The 15722-nt window shown below is 43.6% G+C and overlaps 1 protein-coding gene across 1 annotated transcript in view; it reads left to right on the top strand.

Annotated features, from left to right (window-relative positions):
- PTPN11 (protein tyrosine phosphatase non-receptor type 11) overlaps positions 1–13712 on the top strand; it is an 85751-nt gene extending 72039 nt beyond the window's left edge. Inside the window, exons 14-16 of the mRNA XM_082698431.1 lie at positions 7096–7208; positions 8960–9061; positions 9753–13712. Coding sequence (XP_082554557.1) covers positions 7096–7208; positions 8960–9029 — 183 coding nt within the window. The 3' untranslated portion in view covers positions 9030–9061; positions 9753–13712. The remainder of the gene's footprint in view (positions 1–7095; positions 7209–8959; positions 9062–9752) is intronic.
- The last annotated feature ends 2010 nt before the right edge of the window (positions 13713–15722 follow it).

Raw genomic sequence — 15722 nt, 5'->3', positions numbered from 1 at the left:
ACAGACAGAGATCACAAGTAGGCAGAAAGGTAGGCAGAGAGAGAGAGAGAGAGAGAGAGAGAGAGGGAGAAGCAGGCTCCCTGCTGAGCAGAGAGCCTGATGCGGGGCTTGATCTTAGGACCCTGGGATCATGACCTGAGCCGAAGGCAGAGGCTTTAGCCCACTGAGCCACCTGGGCATCCCCCTTACACTTTTTTTTAAATGAAGTTTTTATTTAAATTCCAGTTACCGTACAGTGTGATCTTGGTTCCAGGTGTAGAATTTATTAATTCAGCACTTGTTGTACAACACCTTGTGCTCGTCACAAGCGCCCTCCTTAATCCCCTCACCTGGTTCACCCATCCCCGACCCCCTCCTCTCTGGTAACCATCGGTGTGTTCTCTGTAGTTAAGAGTCTGTTTCTTGGTTTGCTTCTTCCCCCCGCCCCCCTGTTCATTTGTTTAGTTTCTTACTTCCTTATATATATTTCTTAGATTTTTAATTTCTTTATTTGAGAGAGTCTGAGAAAGACCGAGAGCTCTGAAGTGTCAGAGGGAGGGAGAGGAGCAGACAGTGAGTCTGACGTGGGGCTCGATCCCAGGACCCCGGGATCATGACCTGAGCCACCCAGGTGGCCCATCTTGCTTCCGTACACTTTCTGATGCCGGAATATGAAGGCGTGGCCTGCACTCTCCAGCTGTTTTTCCCAGGAGCCCTGATTCTCTTTAATTGTAGAGTGGTATTTTGAAGCCAAGATCTGGCTGTACTTACTGGTACTGTATTGCAGTATTTGTGTTGCTAATTAGCTAATTAATTACTGCTGTAGTTGAACTTTTGCTATACAACCTCATATTAATGTGGGTTTATATATTCTATTGTATATATAACTCTCCTTTTCCATCTAGTAGTTTTTTTAAATTGACTTTTTATTTTAGAATAGTCTTTAAACTTCTAGAAAAGTTGCAAAGATAATACAGAGTTCCTATGTGTGCGTCATTCAGTTTCCTGTAATGTTGACATCTTGTATAACCATTGTACCTTTATCAAAACTAAATAATCAACCCCGATATATTGCTAGTAACTAAATTTTACAATTTATTTGAATTTCACCAGTTTTCCCATGAGTGTTCCTTTTTGTTCTAGGATCCTGTCCAGGATCCCACATTGAATTTAGTGCCCCTCTGATCTATATTAATTTCTTAGTCTTTGTTTTTCTTGACTGTGATACTTTTGAAGAGTGCTAGTCAGCTATCTTATAGAATGGCCCTCAGTGTGGGGTTGTCTGATGTTTTCTTGTGATTTGGTTGGAGTAATGAATTTTGGGGCCGAGTACCAACAAGGTGAGTTGCGAGGTGCCCTTCTCATCGCTCAAGGGGTACCCGATAATAACATGGCCTGGGGATATTAACCTTCATCACTTGGCTTAGGTGGTGTCTGCCAGATTTTTCTCACTGTAACAATGACGCTTTTTCCTTGTCCTTACTCTTTTCTTTGGAAGTGAGTCATTTAGTGCAAACCATACCCAAAGGAAGGGGAGCAATCAAGCTCCAGCTTCTGGAATGGGTAGTTTCTTTCTTTCATTCTTTTTTTTTTTTTTTTAAAGATTTTATTTTATTTATTTGACAGAAAGATCACAAGTAGGCAGAGAGAGAGAGGGAGGAGGAAGCAGGCTCCCTGCTGAGCAGAGAGCCCGATGCGGGACTCGATCCCAGGATTCCGGGATCATGACCTGAGCCGAAGGCAGAGACCTTAACCCACTGAGCCACCCAGGTGCCCCCATGGAATGGGTAGTTTCTATATAATTTATTTAGAATTCCTTTGTAAGGAAGATTTGTCTCTTCTATTTATTTATCCCATTTTCTGTTTCTTTTTTCTTTTTCTTTTTTGGAGAGAGCGAGAGAGAGAGAGTGCACGTGCACACAAGCAGGGGAGGGGAGGAGCAAAGGGAGAGGGAAAGAGAATCTTAAGCCAGCTTCTTGCCCCCCCCGCCCCCCTCCCCGGCATGGAACTTGATGTGGGGCTCCATCTGACAACCCTGAGATCATGACCTGAGCCAAAATCAAGAGTTGGGCACTTAACAGACTGAGCCACCCAGATGCCCCAAGAGGATTTTCATTTGTCCCTTTTCCTCCTGCTCTTGGCTTTTGGGCTTTTCAAAAAAATTAATATATGCTTTATTTTGTAGTCTTAATTTTTTTTTTTTTTTTTAAGTAATCTCTCTGCTCAACTTGGGGCTCGAACTCACGACTCCGAGATCAAGAGTCGCATGCTCTACTGATGGAGCCAGCCAGGCACCTCAAGCTTTTTTTGTAAATTAAAGTTTAAGAATGGACTGCAGTTAATTTCACATGGCAAGATATTTAATGCCAGATGATTTTCAAGACTTGTGGTTGGACCCTCCTCTCAACCTTGACTGTGTGTCAGCTGGCAAGGCTGTAAGATTTAGTATAAATACTACAAAAGGTTTGGTAACTCTGCTATGTCCTTGAATTCAGGGGAAGGATAGATCAATTTCAGACCATTTTTTTAGGGCTCCGTAACAAATCTCCCTCTACACCCCTCCCCTAAATCAAAACAATCTCTATCCCCTGAGATTTTTTTCTTGTTCTATATGGACAGCCTGGGCTGTCACAGTCCTGAGAAATGAACTCATCTGATTTGTGGATCAGTTTTATTTCTTGTTCTTTCTAAATAAGCAGAGAAACTCCAGTATTTTTATGCTTTTCCTTGAGCAACTTAATTGACTGAAATAATTCCTGTCCCATTTGTGTTAAGTATTCCCCATTAGAAAATTCTTTTGTAATCACTATATGTAAAAATACTGGGGGTGCCTGCGTGGCTCAGTGGGTTAAGCCTCTGCCTTCAGCTCAGGTCATGATCCCAGGGTCTTGGTATCGAGCCCCGCATCGGGCTCTCTGTTTGGCAGGGAGCCTGCTTCCTCCTCTCTCTGCCTGCCTCTCTGCCTACTTGTGATCTCTCTATCAAATAAATGAATAAAATCTTTAAAAAATATAATAAATAAAAATACTGATTTTTTTCAAGAAAGTATTTAGAAGGGAGGGAGAAACAGAGGTTGCTGTTCAGTGGGTATAGACTTTCAGTGATCTAAGATGAAAAAGTTCTAGAGATCTGATGCACAGCAATAGCATAGCTGACAGTATTGCATTGTGCACTCAGAATTTTGTCAGGAGGCTGTATCTCATGTGTCTGTCATTTTTCTTTTACCACAATTTAGAAAAGTGTTGAGCAGGAAGCAAGCTCATACTTCCAACTTACTGATTGTGTATTTCTTTAAAAAAATAGAGTTAGGATTTTTCAACTCCAGAATAAGGTGTTTTTTTTTTTTTTTCTTTTTAAGTTATTTTAATAAGGCTCCACGCCAGTGTGGATCCCAACACAGGACATGAACTCACAACCCTGAGATCAAGACCTGAACTGAGACCAACAGTCAGATGCCCAACTGTCCAGAACGAGTTTTAAAATAAGTGATATTCTCTGTCAGGTCTTCCACTTAATATTTCTTTCTTTTTCTTTTTTTTTTTAAGATTTTTATTTATTTGACAGACAGAGATCATAAGCAGGCAGAGAGGGGGAAGCAGGCTCCCCACTGAGCAGAGAGCCTGATGCAGGGCTCGATCCCAGGACCCTGAGATCATGACCTGAGCCGAAAACAGAGGCCCTAACCCACTGAGCCACCCAGGTGCCCCTTAATATTTCATTTTAAATTCTGTCTTTTAAAAACTCATTTTTTGTGGGAGTCAGTATTTCAGTGCTAAGAATCTGTGGTTATTTTTTGAGGCCTTTCAATTTTTAAACACAGTTGTTCAGGGACGCCTGTGTGTCTCAGTGGGTTAAAGCCTCTGCCTTCGGCTCAGGTCATGATCTCAGGGTCCTGGGATCGAGCCCCACATCAGGCTCTCTGTTCAGCAGGGAGTCTGCTTCCCTTCCTCTCTCTCTCTGCCTGCCTCTCTGCCTGTGATCTCTGTTTGTCAAATAAATAAATAAAATCTTTAAAAAAACAACAACCCCTCAGTTGTTCAAAACATTAAAATACTGTGTAAACAAGACATTTTCTCCTTGAATTTCTTTTTTGTAACTTCTTTCCTAGACTGTAAGTTTCGTAATGGCTGCTTGGTCAGGTAACAAACAGGTTGGGCTGCTTTAACAGTCTAATTAATAGTGGCTTCAACAAGACAGAAGCTCATTTCTCTTCTAACATAGAAATCCAAGTTGGAAAAAAAAAAAAAAAAAAAAGAAAAACTGGGGCGCCTGGGTGGCTCAGTGGGTTAAGGCCCCTGCCTTCGGCTCGGGTCATGGTCTCAGGGTCCTGGGATCTAGCCCCGCATTGGGCTCTCTGCTCCGCGGGGAGTCTGCTTCCTCCTCTCTCTCTGCCTGCCTCTCTGCCTGCTTGTGATCTCTGTCTGTCAAATAAATGAATAAATTCTTAAAAAAAAAAAAAAAAAAAAAAGAAATCCAAGTTGGCAGTCTGTTTGGGAAGGAACTGGGCATCTCAGCTCCACAGGGTCATCCAAGGTCCGCAGCACTTTGCATCTTGTCACCCAGTTGTCCTTTAGGACGTTTCCTTTTCCACACGGTTGCAGACCGCACGAGGGAGCAAACAGACAGCAAGCAGCTAGGGGCCTGTTAATGTCAAGCTTTTTCTGTGAAGAGTCAGACAGCGAGTCTCTTAGGCTGTGTGGCTTCCTTTTTATTTTGGTCCCATGTTCACATATGGTTGCTTTATAGTTTATAGGTTGGAGTCGTAACAACTCTTGTTGTATGCGAAATAAGATTTTTTGCTTTTTATTTGATGTTTTGGGGTGAGTTTTGAGGAAGAAGAGGGAGAAGAACCTTCACCAGTGGATTTAAATTTGTTTTATGTTTCATTTTGTTTATTTATTTATTTTTATTTTTTATTTTTGAGGATTTTATTTATTTATTTGTCAGAGAGAAAGAGAGTACAAGCAGGGGGAAACGGCAGGCCCAGTAGGCAGAGGGAGATGCAGACTCCCTGCTGAGCGGGGAGCCTGATGTAGGGCTCAAACCCAGGACCCTGGGATCATGACCTGAGCCAAAGGCAGTTGCTTAGCCGACTGAGCCACCCAGGCACCCCTTATGTTTCATTTTGAAAAAAAAAAAACAAAAAAACAAAAAAACAAAAAACTTAATAGTACTTATACCTGTAATTGAACATTTTGTTTTGTCACATTTCTTCCAAGTTTTTTCCCATTTATTTATTATTATTATTATTTTTAAAGATTTTATTTATTTGTTTGACAGAGAGAGCGATCACAAGTAGGCAAAGAGGCAGACAGAGAGAGAGGAAGCAGGCTCCCCACTGAGCAGAGAGCCCAACGCGGGGCTCGATCCCAGGACCCTGAGATCATGACTGGAGCCGAAGGCAGAGGCTTTAACCCGCTGAGCCACCCAGGCGCCCCTATTTTTTATTATTAAAGTATTCTCTACACCCCACATACGGCTCCAACTCACAACCCCAAGATCAAGAGTCACACACTCTTCTGAGTGAGCCAGCCAGGCACCCCTCTTTATCCTTTTATAACAGCAATCGAATATGGCAGGCACAACTGTCAGCCCCAGTGCACCCCTCATTTCTACCCCTGGAACTACAGGGCAGTAGCTAAGTTTGCAGTCAGACGCTCAACCAACTGAGCCACCCAGGTACCCCTGCTTCCAATCTCTTTTTAAAATACAAATACCAATAATCTACACACAATAGATAACACTGTTTTATAGGTTTAGAATGTTCCTCCAGATGGTGTCATACTGTTTTGTTGTTTTGTAATTTGTGTTTTTCCACTTAACATTGATTATGAAAACTGTTTTGATAAACACACAGTATCCCCCCCCCTCTTTTTTTTAAAGACTTTATTTGGCACAGAGAGAGAGAGGTCGCAAGTAGGCAGGGCAGCCGGTAGAGAGAGAGGGGGAAGCAGGCTCCCTGCTGAGCAGAGAGCCCGATGCGGGGCTTGATCTCAGGACCCTGAGATCATGACCTGAGCCGAAGGCAGAGGCTTAACCCACTGAGCCACCCAGGCGCCCCACACAGTCTGTCTTTTTGTTGTTTCTCTTCACTGTTGCATATTATTTCATGGTATGAATACATCACATCGATTTATTCTCTTGGTGTCGACATTATTAAGAATAACATGTCCCTGGACATCCTTTTATAGCCCTTTTAGGCTTCTGTGTATGAGTTTCTCAAGAAGCAAATGATCAAGGTTGTCGAATATAGTTTTGTTATTACTGGATACCAACTGGTCAGTCCCGTGAGTTCGGACCAATAGTGCACCAGTTCAGCCTCTCCCCAGCGGCGAGTGGAAGTCCCTGCTCTGTGTCAGTATCTGATGTGGATACCCTTTCTGATATTTGCTGGTTTTCTTGAATACTCATTGAATGAAGGCACCATTATATAATGATGATTGGTGGGTTCAGTTTTCAGAATTGGTTGTTTTTAGGTGAACTTAGGAGTGAAGAGTGATAAATCGTGTAACCGGGACTCTTACCAAATATAGTTCTCTCTGCATCTGTAATGAGATTACATTCTACTGGTTTTCCTTGCCAATTTTTTTTTTTCCCCAAGAGTATCATTAGAGCCAAAAATGAAGTTTTAAAGATGCCTAGGGTGTTTTCTGGGATGGAGGTGGGAGGTGGGGGGGATACAGTAAAATGCTACCATCTTCTGTACCTGTAGGCCATTTTTACACGGGGGGAACTTACTTCTGGAACTCTTTGCCCAACTGTTTATCTGAGAGTCATTAAATGTGTTGCAAGTGAACTATGAAATGATTAGATGTTAATGTGGCAAAGAAAGTGAGAATTTTCTCTTAGCTCAGAAATAGATGCATTTGGTTTAATATAGTAAGTTGTTAATGCATGACTCTGTGCTTTTGAATTATATGGTTCAAAAGTACTTTTCACTTGTATGGTGTTAATTACATTGAGGTGAATTCCCTAACATTTGATTGGTGTGTCATTATTCAGGGTCCAACCTTTCTGTCTGCCCGTCTGTCCGTCTGTCTTTGGTACAATGCCTCTTTGCTTCTTTTTCCCTTTAAAAAAGTCCATTTCCTCATATATGCGATCTTCACCTTTCAGAAAAGCAAGAGGAAAGGGCATGAATATACAAATATTAAGTATTCTCTAACGGACCAGACAAGTGGAGATCAGAGTCCCCTGCCGCCTTGTACCCCAACACCATCTTGTGCAGAGTAAGTAGTAATGAAGGAAATTCTTTCTATCTGAACATAGTCCTATAGAAAAGCTTAAAAACCAGCAGGTCTTTGCAGCACAGGCCTGTCATTATTGTTACCCTGCTGATTAACAAGTGTGTCAGTGGCTTTCTAAACTAAATTTTAATTTACCTAAACCAAAGGCTGATTGGTACACTAACGATGATTATGTGAGGTTATCAGTCTCTCCAGTGGTGGTTCTCTAAGAAGAATCGAATTTTCCTTTTTATGGGGTGGGGATGATTTCTCTTGTTAATGATAGACAACAAAGGTAGGTAACGTCCCTTTGGTTGTTTTAAGACTCTATGCTAAATAAAAGTAAGTAAGTTGACCATTAATGTCCCAACACCATCATGATCTGCTAATTTTCCTGTCAGCAGAGAACAGAAATCTTCTGTTCTTAAATCAAGAGTCCACGAACTGGAGGCCTCAGGCCAAATTCTGGCCATGCCTGTTTTTGTACAGCTCACGAATGGTTTTTAAGGTGTTATATTTAAAAAGAAAGAAAAAAAAAATGGCAGCACAGAGAATATTATATGCCAGAGACTGAGACAGAAAAACTTTGCCAACCCCTTGTTTAAGCTAAAATATGTGTTAGGAAAACATTTGTTAAATCGATTACGTGAATGACAGTCTTAAATTATTGTTTTTCTATATATTCTAAGGTAGTCTGTGGTTTAACATTTACTTTTTATTTTTGCCCAAGAGTCTTATCTCTGTTTGCTTCTGATGTGGATTTTTAAACCCCTGCTGACTTTAATACTCTATATACACATTTTAGATAGCAAATATGAGGCTTATATTTACATTTGGCTTCTAGTTAACATTGAAATGAAATTATACAGCAAAAGTATTCTCTCCTCCAAGTTGCCTCTTCCTTCTGCCTGCTTTTTGCTTTCCCGGTGGACTGATCGGGAAAGTTGATATTTTGAATTGCTGTCTGCTGACATGTGCCGCGGCGCCAAGCTCATCAGGGCTCTGAGTCCTGGCCAGAGAGCTTTCCCTGAATATTGGCACAGCGCAGGAACTAGGACCGCTCCCTTACCGCCAGTGGCCTCTCCGCGTGACACATTCTCTGCCTCTCCACTCCCATCGTGTTCCTTATCCCTCGGACCCCAAGCCCCTTCTTGTCCCTCTCAGGTTGGCATCTATGGCTGCTGGGTCCTCTGTCCCCCAAGGGCTGCTCTGATCTCCATTCTGCTCAGTAGAATGGAGTCTGGCCTCTGGTGCATTGGCCTTCCATCCCCGGGGCCTCCACCACCATGAGCTTCACCCTCACTGTTCCCCTTCATGTAGCGGGATTCAGGGTTCCGTGGGTCTGTGGGCCTCACTGCCCCTGCTCTTTCCTTCTTGGACCTCTTGCCTGTTAGGCTCCCTCCGCTCGAAACGAATACCGGTCCTTTCTCTGTGCTCACATTTTACCCTGCTTGAAGGCCTCACTCCAAGAACTCATCGTACAGGCCTCCTTTGCTCTGCCTGTCAGAAAAACGGCTCACTTTCCTCCGACCCCAGAGAGCATAGGGGCTCAAGACTCTTACTCTTCTGTTAGCTTGCTTTTGCTGTATGTTCGTGTCTCACAGCCTGTCCTAGAGCGTTAGCTCCTGGGGGCCTGTGTCTGTACCGTCTCGGGTCCCCCAAAGAATGGATCATGTGCTTTATAAATACCGTGTGTGCTTAGCATAGTCAGCGCTTTTATTCATGTTTTCTTTCTTTTTTTTTTTTCTTTTCAGAATGAGAGAAGATAATGCTAGAGTCTATGAAAATGTGGGTCTGATGCAGCAGCAGAAAAGTTTCAGATGAGAACACCCAGCAGGACTTCAGCACAGACACAGGTATTTACATGGACGTGCTCCGGGTCTTTATGTCATTGGTGGGGATTTTAACAGGCGGACAATTTGTGAGTGTTCTAGCGAGGAGCACCACAACGAAGTTTGACAAACCAGCCTCTTTTTTCTCTTCCTAAGCTCCTTTTTCCTAAGTTGGATTTATTTTTGAGTTCATTAAGGATTGAAACCAAATTCGGAATTAATTCTGTGAGGGGCAGAGAGACGGTTGATGTGGGTGAGGAAGGGCAGGGGTCACTGTACCTTCCATTTGTATTAGAGTCGGTTGACCCAAGCTGTGCCGGAGACAGTCTTTGGGGACCCGGGAGGCAAGGGGACAGCTCTGGCCGGTTGGCATCAGGATGCCCGTGTTCTCTTCCCCTTTGGCCCCTGACTGGCTGTGTGACCGGGCTTTGGCCTCCCCGGGCCTGCACCTCTCCCTCTCACCTCCACATCCCTTCCAGCACTGTCTCTGTGCATCTCCTGTCCCTAGTACGTCTCCTCCCTCAGTCACCTCTATAGACAGCGACCCAGGTTGTGAGGGATGTTGGAAACTCCTAGTTTCAATGTTGCAAGTTGAAATTCCCATCTCAATGGGTAGTACATTTAGAAGATTTGAATGCACTTGAAAATGGTTTAATGCCTTTGAGAAACTTTTAGATGTGTGCTCCTTAAAAATTCTAGCTTATTTCTTCCCCAGATGTGGACCTTTACCCTCTCCCTGAAAAGATCAAGAACAGATGCAAGAAAGTACATGCGAAGAATGAATTTGAATTTGGAAGGCTTGTGTTGTGGTTGACTACCTTTGGATAAGCAAAGTTCAGAACCATTTAAAGACCACTATATTCTAACTCGACAATACCTGATTACCAATTACTCATTTCCTCAGATAAGAAGAAATCATCTCTACAATGTAGACAGTGTTATATTTTATAGAATTTTATTTTAAATTGAGGAAGCCGTTAATTGTGCTTTATATTTTAATGATGATGGTGATTCAAATTCTACTTATTGGCATTTTCTTTTCTTTTTATGACCTTAAAAATTCAATTATTTTTCTCCTTGTGAGGGATGACAGGGCTTTTATAAGAGGAAAAACGTTTTGGAAAAGGTGACAACATCCCGTGGGAGTGAGAACAGTTTCATTTATCATTGCTTATCCAGTAGTGGATAATTCATTTGATGGCCTCTTTTTTTGGCTAAATGATAATTAAGCCAGTGGCCTCAGCCTGTCAGAGGTCGACTATCTACCTTTGCATTGCCATTAAAAAATCATGGGAAAAAAGAATCATGGAAAATTGGGAGAAAAGATGTGTTTTCTTCTTAGCAGATGACCAGGCTGAGAAGGATGTGGTGGGGAAATGGTTGTCACGTTTTCTTTTCATTTGAGTCATTGTCTCGTATTTGGTGGGGGGAGAAAAAGCGCATGTGTGGATAACCAGCCAGTGTCGTGGTTATCGATTGTTGGTGACAAACCACCCCAAAACGCAGCGGCTGAAACAGTACTTCTCGTGTTCGCCTCCTCCCTGTTCTTCAGCCTGGGCTGGGCTCCTCTGAGCTGTTCCTGTCCTCTCGCCGGTGTTACCCGTGTGGTCAAGGGTGGGTGGGCTTCTCTCTGCAGGTCCCCGGCCTTTCCTTCTGTGTGCGATGGCTCCAAGTGGCCCCGCCAGCAGGGTAGCCGGCCGCCTACATGGCCGCTCAGAACTCCCAAGGGTATCAAGCAGTAATGGCCGGGCCTGCTTAAGACTTAAACCCAGAACTTCCACTGCCCTCTCGTGATTAAAGCATCCCAGGGCCAGCCCAGATTCGGGAAGGGGGATGGCACCAAGGCATGGAGCGGAGAGGTGTGATCCACGGGGGGGCCCCCAGAGTAATGGGCTGTCAGAAGCAGTGCCACACGAGAACAGCAATGGTTAGAAGGAGAAGCTGCTCGTGACCTTGGGAAGTGGAAGCTGCTTGTGATTGCTGGTGTAAGCTGGAAGTCAAACTAACAAATAGAGGGCCTTCTAGAAGCTTCCACTTCTGCTGGCTCTGAGCATATTTTCTGAACCAGCGCTTTGGGAAACTGGTCTCTAAGGAGGGCTGTGTTGAGGGGGCAGAGCATCTGAACGCAGAACCACCCCACCCCGAGGCTCCGGTGGAGGGTGGCGCAGGAGGCGCTTCCTCCCCGCGTGCGCGGGTTCAGTCCGACGCCACCGCCCCTCTGACTGAATTAGCAGTGGCTCATTTTTGTTCTAGTCAAGCAGTAGGATTTGCTACCGTTCTACCTGAAGTGCCTTCTCCAAAGACATCCTCTTTGCCCTGTGTGTGGAATCATCCTTCGGTGAGTGTGTTTCAGTGAAAGAATCACTGGTTGACTTTGTAAAGACGATAAAGTGCCATGGCGGCTTGGCCATTAGGTTATGGTCTCCTTGCGCAGTCTTCTTGCTTTGGCTCCCGACCGGTCCAGCCCCGCAAGTGCTTCGATTCTGAGGTCTTTACCTCCTGTGAAGTCTTGAGGTAGTTTGGAAACTGCCTCCGCCGCCATTTTCACAGACAAAATGCACATTGACGCTCCCCCCAACACCCACCCCCCAACCCAGTGAACCTAGAATGGCTTTAGAACACTGGTATGGCCCAGAGGTAATCACCTTCTAAGGGGAATGTCAGTGACTACTGTCTTCTTGTCAAGCGTGTAAAGCGAGAGATTCCAGTTCAGTATTTGCAACAAGGGTCTTGAATCCTGCTCCTTTTATTGCATTGTCGCATTGAATTCTCCTTCTTTGCCTTGATTTTGTGCTATAGTTGAGACTCTGGACTTTGAGGGCAAAGTCTTTCACCAGCATACAAGGGTTTGATTGTACAAATTTACCTGCTGCATTAATGTCTCCGCCTGTAGCTTAAGATGGAGTTACTCCGTGCTCAGAACAGAATCGCCTGATCTAGGCTAGCTTTGCTTGTTACAGGACATTGATTTCGTTTAGATTTTCCTCCACGAAGTCAGCCAGCTATCATGTTATGTAAACCTCTGCCAAGACAAGATTGTCGTAGCCCCTAGGTTGCTCAGGTTTGTCATGTGTCTGGTGAAGAGGGGATTGCAGGGTCTCAGATCTGAGATTCCTCTCCACGAGATGGAATCGGGGAGAGGGGTGATGAAAGTGTGGGGAGCTGGAGGTGCAGGTGTTAAAAAAGTTGTGGAAATGGAAGTTCCAAAGAGGAGGTTTGTGAGGAGGTCAGAGGCGCGGGGCCCGCACGTGGTGAGAACTTGAATAGGTTGATCAGGTTACCTGGCAAGTAGGTGTGATAGATACAGGGAAGAAGTCTGCTCCTGGGTTGCTGGTACACATTAAATTTGCACAATATCCTGTAGCTGGTGGAGTATTTTAAAATGATAAGCATAGGGTTTTATATTTGGGGTGAAGAAATTATCTGACACATGGTATTGGGGTTTCTTTTTAAAAAGCCAAATTTCAGAGTCCTAAGAGTTTTTTTTTTTTTTAAATAATATAAAGACACCTCACCTCCAGTGAATGACCCTCCTGAAAATCATGGTCCTCTCTCCCATTGAATCAGTGACTTTTCAGAGGTGGCAAAATGGGCGTGAGAAAATTGCTGTCCGACTTTCTTGGTGTTGGTGCATTCTTTATGGAGCCCAGTTGCTTTGGAACAGCCAAGAAGATTATCAAGATTCTTTTTAGGGGTACCTTTACTGGGGATCTGAAGAACTCATACAACATCCTGGGTTATTTCTAGTTTGGGGGAATGTGGAAAGGTATGCAATTGTGAAGTGTTTTGTTGTAGCTTATTAATCCAGGAGGGGAATTTAGACTGTAGACATAAGGACACACCCAGTGCAGTTTCTGTTTTCTGTATGTTGTTGGGGGAATAAAGTTTTGTATAGCAAGCACATGGCCTCCCTGATTTCAGAATGCCTTTATTAGCATCTGTATTAGCCCTTAATGTTGTCGAAACCTTTCTCCCTCTTCCTCCTGAAAATACAGTTTATTGTTTCTTCTATCATTGAAAAGTTTGTTCTTTTTTCACTATGGGCAGTTCACACAAGGCAAAAATATTAAACAGTTGGTTTTAGTGTGTTGTATAACTTTGCTGTATATCAAACTAATTTTTACAAGTTTTCATCCTAAACCTCAAATCATGTAATTAATAATTTGCCTGTTTATTTATGACATAATTGTGATTCTTTTATTAATAAAAGCTAATGGAAAAGGATCCTTTATTAAGCTGATGACTAGACCTACATTTAATTTTCCTGCAGTATATGAAGTATTGTACCAGAGTATTAAAAGATATGTAATATTTTATTGATAAATCTATCCTTTAAAAGGAATACGTTTTAGGATGTCATCATTTTGATGTGAATCATGTAAATGTTGATAATATGCACTGTTTATTATACATTTAGTGTTTCGAGAGATTCACTTAATTGCCTTTTTGCCCATGTATTATGTAGTCTGTTTGCAATTGTTTTTTTTTTAAAAATGACATGAAAAGAATAGTTTATGTAGAGAAACATTAGTGGATGTTAATTGTCTCCCCACCTGTATTTATGGGTGTTAGTTCAGTTGCATTGCTAGTTGCAAAGCCGTATTATCAGAGTAAACGTGTATTTGTAAACTGTATGGGAACTAAAAATTAGGAATAAAACCATTTTCTTATTTTATGGTATTAGTCATTTACTTCATTGGAAATGTCCAGGAAAAACCGGGATGATAGGTCCCTCAACCTCTTCCACTAGCCAAATGCTGACATTTAGCAGCTCTTATCTGGAAGGTAACTGGGAATACAGAATACATGAGTCAGTTCCTCAGGCATTCATTCAGGGCCCACTCTGACTAGCTTCGGGAGACAGGCAGGGGATGCTATTTGCAAGAACTTAGGAGTAAGTAACGAATAGAAAGTATGTCTGTAAAATATAACAGGAAACAATCAGGAAACATACAATGTAAATGGTACCCGATGGGGCTGTGGAGTGCCGATGATAGAAGAGGGTCGTAGGAGTAAATTGTGTACCACAGGACACTGTCTTGTCCCTTTAGTTTTTTTTTTTTTTTTTTTTTTTAAAGATTTATTTATTTATTTATTTGGCAGAGATCGCAAGTAGGCAGAGAGAGAGGAGGAAGCAGGTTCCTGGAGCTGAGCGGAAAGCCCAATGCGGGGCTCGATCCCAGGACCCTGGGATCATGACCTGAGCCAAAGGCAAGAGGCTTTAACCCACTGAGCCACCCAGGCACCCCTCGTCCCTTTAGGTTTAGGCCACAAGTAAACAAGTCCATTTGCCGCTTTTGACAGCGCCACATGAACATTGGCAGAAAGAAATCGTTTTATAAGTAATGCAATAAGTTCTCAGTTCTCTGTTGTAAATCTAAGAAGAGATTTATATTACTTATTTACACTGTGAAATATTATTGTCCTCTTGGTCTTGGCCGAGTTACTCAACAGGTATCCATCAGGTTTGGCTGGTTTCACCCGTGAGACCAGTCCTCTAGCCATTCAAAATAGGGAGGCTGTGGGCAATGCCAGATGCTGCCCCTGTTCTAGACTCGGGCCGAGCAATGACTGGCACAGACATGGTGGCCACCCTCCCAAGGGTGATGTCCTAGTGGGAGCTGGACCTTGCACGGGTCAGTAGCAGAGATTTCCACTAGGATGCAGAAAGTGCTTGAAGATGAGGGCTGCTCAGACACAGCAGGAAAGGCAGAGATCAGACAACCACTTCCAAATGATGAGGATTATGAGGAGGGGCTCCGTTGTCTCTCCCAGGGGCACGTAACCTTCCACAGACGGAGGGCCTCTGTGCTGCAGCGCTGGTGACCCTCTGGGGTTCCAGAGGTGGTGCTGGGTGCGCCACCAGCCTGGAGATGCCTCATTCCCCATAATCCTTCTTGAGATCCTGGGCCGTACGTATTTGAGAAGGCATCGGCAATATCTTGTCTTTACGTGTTGTGAAAGAGCCTTCCAGTTCTACGCACAAGGAACATTCTTCGTTCCTACGCACAAGGAAAGCCCCGAGAAAATGTGCGGCTTAGAGACAAAGCGGGAATTCCCGTAACAAATCAATTGTGGATGGAGAACTGAGGATTGGATGGACTCGATCATCTTGTCAGTGAAAAAGCTTCTGAAGAAAGTCCCTACTCATTGCTGGGCACTGCTACATATATGCTTTGCATGCAGCCATTCGCTTTGGCTCTGGGAGAGGCCACACAAAGGGACCGTCAGGACCTCGAGTGAATGGCTTCACTGCAGGTGCCATTTCCCGCCCAGGAGCTGGCGATGCTTCCAAAGAACTGAATTTGCGAAATGATAATGAGTCTGAAATAGAGATTTGCTGTTTTATCAATAGCAGCAGTTACCAGCGAGTTGATACTCATGTCATTTGAGGTCAGACAATTGAAATCCTGAAGTGACATCATGATATAAAATACCGCTTCTAAAATGAAGGTTGTGAGAAAGTGATACTGCCCGATAAAGCCTGCCGGCAGCGTATGCACAAAGGGATTGCAGATTTGAAGTCCTCGCTACCTGATAAGACTGTATGGTTATACTGGACTGGCAGGGATTTGGGCTTCAGATTCTCTTCCATTCAGCAAAGATGAAATCCACACCCCAAGGGGCCTAGTCTCCGAGGAATGGATGAACAGAACTAACTGTTCCCACTTTCGAGGCGCTGGGT

The sequence above is a fragment of the Mustela nivalis genome, assembly GCF_964662115.1.
Source record: "Mustela nivalis genome assembly, chromosome: 14".
Taxonomy (NCBI): domain Eukaryota; kingdom Metazoa; phylum Chordata; class Mammalia; order Carnivora; family Mustelidae; genus Mustela; species Mustela nivalis.
The sequence above is the reverse complement of the archived record's forward strand: the minus strand, read 5'-3'. Positions and strand labels throughout refer to the sequence as shown.